The sequence below is a fragment of the Condylura cristata genome, unplaced genomic scaffold (genome assembly GCF_000260355.1).
Source record: "Condylura cristata isolate star-nosed mole 26May11 unplaced genomic scaffold, ConCri1.0 scaffold00013, whole genome shotgun sequence".
In the NCBI taxonomy this organism is placed as follows: Eukaryota; Metazoa; Chordata; class Mammalia; order Eulipotyphla; family Talpidae; genus Condylura; species Condylura cristata.
Window position 1 is genome coordinate 32563819 of NW_004567114.1, and position 4309 is coordinate 32568127.

The following is a 4309-nucleotide window of genomic DNA, read 5'->3' on the forward strand; positions in this document are numbered from 1 at the left end:
CTCTAAATAACCTACACCAATGTTTTTCTAACTTCAGGTATTTACTGATCTTCAGCAAATATACACACTTCCATCAGTTCTTTTCACTTAATAGAATGAAACAACATCAATGGCAAAATCAGTAAATGAGAATATAATTGATGCTCATTGATTTTCAGATTCCATATTTGCAAATTCACTTCCATGACAAAATTTATGAGTCACCCCCTACTTAATCTTCATCAGCACCCTGTCACTCATTTGCAGTTGTGTAAATAGCTGGAAAAGGTAAATCCCTCTACATACACCTCTCCAGGTAAGGCTGAACATGGAGACACTCAACTTCCTCATTTCAGCTCTTCATCTGTAAACAAGATGTTGGCCCAATTTCATGGTTTTCACATTTTGGTGCTTTTTGTTGGTGATTTTGCTAGTTAAAATGTCCCTTAAATACACTTCAGAAGTACTACCCTGTAATTGTAAGTACAGGGAGGCTCAGAGAAGATATGTGTGTCACATAGGATTCTTGGCATAAGTTATAGTGCCACTACTCTGCCTGTGAACTCAATGTTAACGAATTTAAAATATTTATTAAACAAAACAAAAACACATTAAAACACACGTACTGATCAGTTAACAAAAATGTTACAGTTAGAGAGTTTTCAGGTACACAGCACAATATTTCTCTTAGAAATAAAAAGTTCAGTTTTTGCTAATTCAGGATCCTAGTGACCCTGTAGAATATTGCCACAGATAATACTACCACAGAATCAATTGCATAGGCTAGTGAATGATAGTTTCTATTCTGTTCTTTTTAAAAAAGTGGTTCAGTAGAGAATTAATTAGTGACGTTCTAAAGTAATTATGAGTACACTGAGTACACTGACATAGCAGAGGGTAAATTCTATAGTAACATCTAACAAACCTTGTTTTAAAATACTGTTGTGCCACAGTTTTGATATTCTAATTAGATTTCTCTAATAACATAAAAACATCACTATTAAAATTTTTAAGCATTTATAGATTAACAAAACTATCTCATGTACCACCTTATTGTCCCTGTACCAATACTGATACATGAATCACATTTGGGAAGAGGTTGCTATGTATATACCACAGAAAGTCTTTATTAAACTTTTCAATTATGAAGACCCTTTTGTAAAAAATAAATTTTACAAGTTCCCACCTGGAAATAGTTATGCTTTTCTTAACTCAGATTAGGAACCATACTATAGGTAATAAAATACAGCATTCAGCATAGAGATAGTACAAGCAAAATATGATGGGATTCAGAGTGAATATTCTAATAAATGATATACCGCAGGCAATTATTGTGGTGTATACCTGTAACTGTGTCAAATTGCTGAGCTAATGGCTTAGGAGCACTGTTTTGATCCAAAGACTCTGACTTAGTGACAGGCTGCTGCAAATAAACAGAATGTTCCATTAAAATGTTTTCTGTTACTGCTGTCCACCTGGGTCTTTGTCCTTCACTAAGTTCACCCACACTATTTTCCAAGTCCTGCAAACAAACAAACAAAAAAAAAACCAATTGTTTAAAAATGTTACATTAAAATCAAGCCAAAACAGGAAATATTTCTCTAATACTATTTTCCAGCTCACTTGACTGCTTGAAAGATTATTTAGAAAGTAAATATGCCACATATATACTACCTGAAAGACAATTTTAAAAGTTAAGTTGCCTCCTTAGTGCAGGAGGCAGCACGTTAGTCTCATAAAAGTTACTTTAATAAGGCATCTAAACAACAGACTTTGGTTTTAATATCTTATTTTTCATGAAGTTAAGTAATCACTGTTTTTTTAGCCTACAAATTAGTTAGCAATAAAGCATGAAAGAAAAATTTTATTTAGAACACTAAATATGAGATACATTGTGTATTGTCCATACAGCTTAAAGTTAGAATCACAGAGTATCTCATTCTTCTGGAATAAAAATTGTCTAGTTATTAGTATGAACACTATAATTAAATTTTAAATAAAACAATTTTAAATAAATGATGAGAATATGCCTTAAATGACATAAAATTAACTTGATACAAAGTAACTTTTATTACAGATATACAGATCAAATAAGCCTACTTTTGCCATATGTAATAAAATTCTTTCCCCTAGGAAAATGTGAAACTATAAATATATTTATCAAATATACGAGAAATAAAAAACTACAAACAATTAAAACTTCTATTTTCTTTCTGTATTAAACATTATGTACCATAATAACTAGTACATTTTGAATGTATCCTAATTAATAAGCTTACAAATCAAGAACTGAATAAAAATGGTAATTTCTGAAAGTACTCATGTTTTTTATTTAAAATTTTAAATTCAGCCAAGTGGATCCTGTTTTTACTATAATATATGAAGAGATCATATAATAATCTCTTCAAAGATGCTGAAACATCTTTGGTGATTCTACTAACTACAAAGTAAAATCTTCTTAGCCAAGCATTCAAGACCTTCTACAATTTGCACTGATTCTTTTCCATATACTTTTTTCCCTCTTATTTCCTAATCTGACTTCTTCTAAAGAAAACCAATTGGTGGACATTCTTTAATAGAAAAGGACTGCTCTGCAATTAATACAAAACCCTTCAAGACTCTAGGCAAACTTTAGAATAATAGCAGATACATTTCCCTGTATTATTGTGCCAATACCACATAAAATCTTATACAATGTACAGTACCTTCTCCATTGTGAATCAGTTTTCTTGGGTGTTTATAATTGCTAAAATATTTACTACCTTAATGCTCTATGAACTTAATGAAGAATTATCCTATTCACAAGATGATCTCATTCTCATAATACCATTTTTGCATAATACTCAAAGTTCAAAATTATGTCAATTCTAAGTTGGGCTATCTATAATTTACAGTAATACACCTACTGTATCCACATAAATGAATTGTAGTTTATGTTCAGACTACTCTCACTGACCTAAAGCATCCTCTGGGAACAAAGTTTTAAAGCACAAAGGAAAGCTGCTTACTTTCTTAACAAGTTAAGATTCTAACTTAACAAATGTATCATTATTACTAGTTCTTATTATAAGCAAAACATGAAAATAGTTCTATAAGTTATGCAAATATGCTAAATGTACTTGTTAATCAGACCAGCAAAAATTTAAGATTAAAAGTGTTATCTGTGGGCCCTCCCTGGTGGCGCAGCAGGTTAAAGCACAGCACTAAGAAGTTAAAGCCACTTCAGTATGAATTCAATCCCCACCCCGGGAGGTGACCCACATGGCACAGCAGACCTCTCCTGACCCGCCTGCTGCTCCACTCAGCAGTGTACTTTGTCATTCGGCCTGTTCTGCAACCTACTCTGTCTCTGGTGAATTCCCTCACTGCCTCTGTACCTCTGGCCTGTGCCCAGTTCTGTATGCATCAATCAATAATTTTTTTTTAAAGATTTATTTATTTATTCATACAGAACTGGGGTACAGGCCAGAGATGCGGAGGGTGAGAGGATTCACCAGAGACAGAGTGGGGTGCAGAACAGGCAGATCGACAAAGCACACTGCTGAGGGGAGCAGCGGGCGGGTCAGGAGAGGTCTGCCACGCCATGTGGTCACCTCCGGGGCAGGCAGGGATCGAACTCATGCGGAAGTGGTTTAAGCTTCTTTGTGCTGTGCTTTAACCCACTGTGCCACCAGGGAGGGCCCTAATTTTTTTTTTTTTTTAAAAAAGTGTTATCTGTGTTGTGAGAAAGTCTCATGTAAAGAGCAATTTATTACCATCTATTTAAATTATAAATATCTGGGGTCTTTTGAGCCAATAATTCCACTCCCTCACTACCTAATCTAGAGAAATATTTCCTTATAAATTTACAAGAGGATTTTATCTTACTCTAGTATTAATAGAGAAAAATTGGAACCAATTTAAAAATCCTTCAACAGGAGGACAATTAAACTATGGTATATGCATGTAAGTATATGTATAGGTGAATGTAAGAAAAAAGGGCTGCATTCTGGGAAAGAAAGTATAGACAGGGTGAGTAAGAGGAGTAATTAGAACAAAGTGTTTGCCTTTTTCCACATTAACTTGCTATCACTGCTTGCCCCTTACCCATAAAGATCTTAATGAAAAGATGGGCTACAGATACAGGTGACATCCAAAGTGTGAAAGCCTAAGTTAGGGTAAAAAGTTACAGGTGAAATCTGACCAAGAATTCATGTACGCTTGTGTCGTAATGGATATCAGATTGCTCAAGACTTACTATTGTCTAAGAGTCTTTATGATCATCCAACTCAACCAACTTTTCCAGACTTCATCTTCATCATCCATTTATTCATATAAAGCTCTAGACACA

The 4309-nt window shown here is 33.8% G+C and overlaps 1 protein-coding gene across 7 annotated transcripts in view; it reads right to left on the bottom strand.

Moving 5' to 3' along the window:
* Positions 1–4309, bottom strand: part of KIAA0586 (KIAA0586 ortholog) — a 96845-nt gene that overhangs the window by 43881 nt on the left and 48655 nt on the right. For 6 of the 7 annotated variants that reach the window (XR_001145417.1, XM_012724664.1, XM_012724665.1 and 3 more), the window contains exon 28: positions 1324–1501. Coding sequence is in view for 6 of the 7 variants with exons in the window: in XM_012724664.1 (XP_012580118.1) it covers positions 1324–1501 (178 nt within the window). In the remaining variant the exon portion in view is untranslated. The remainder of the gene's footprint in view (positions 1–1323; positions 1502–4309) is intronic. The other variant, XM_012724666.1, reaches the window with a different exon arrangement.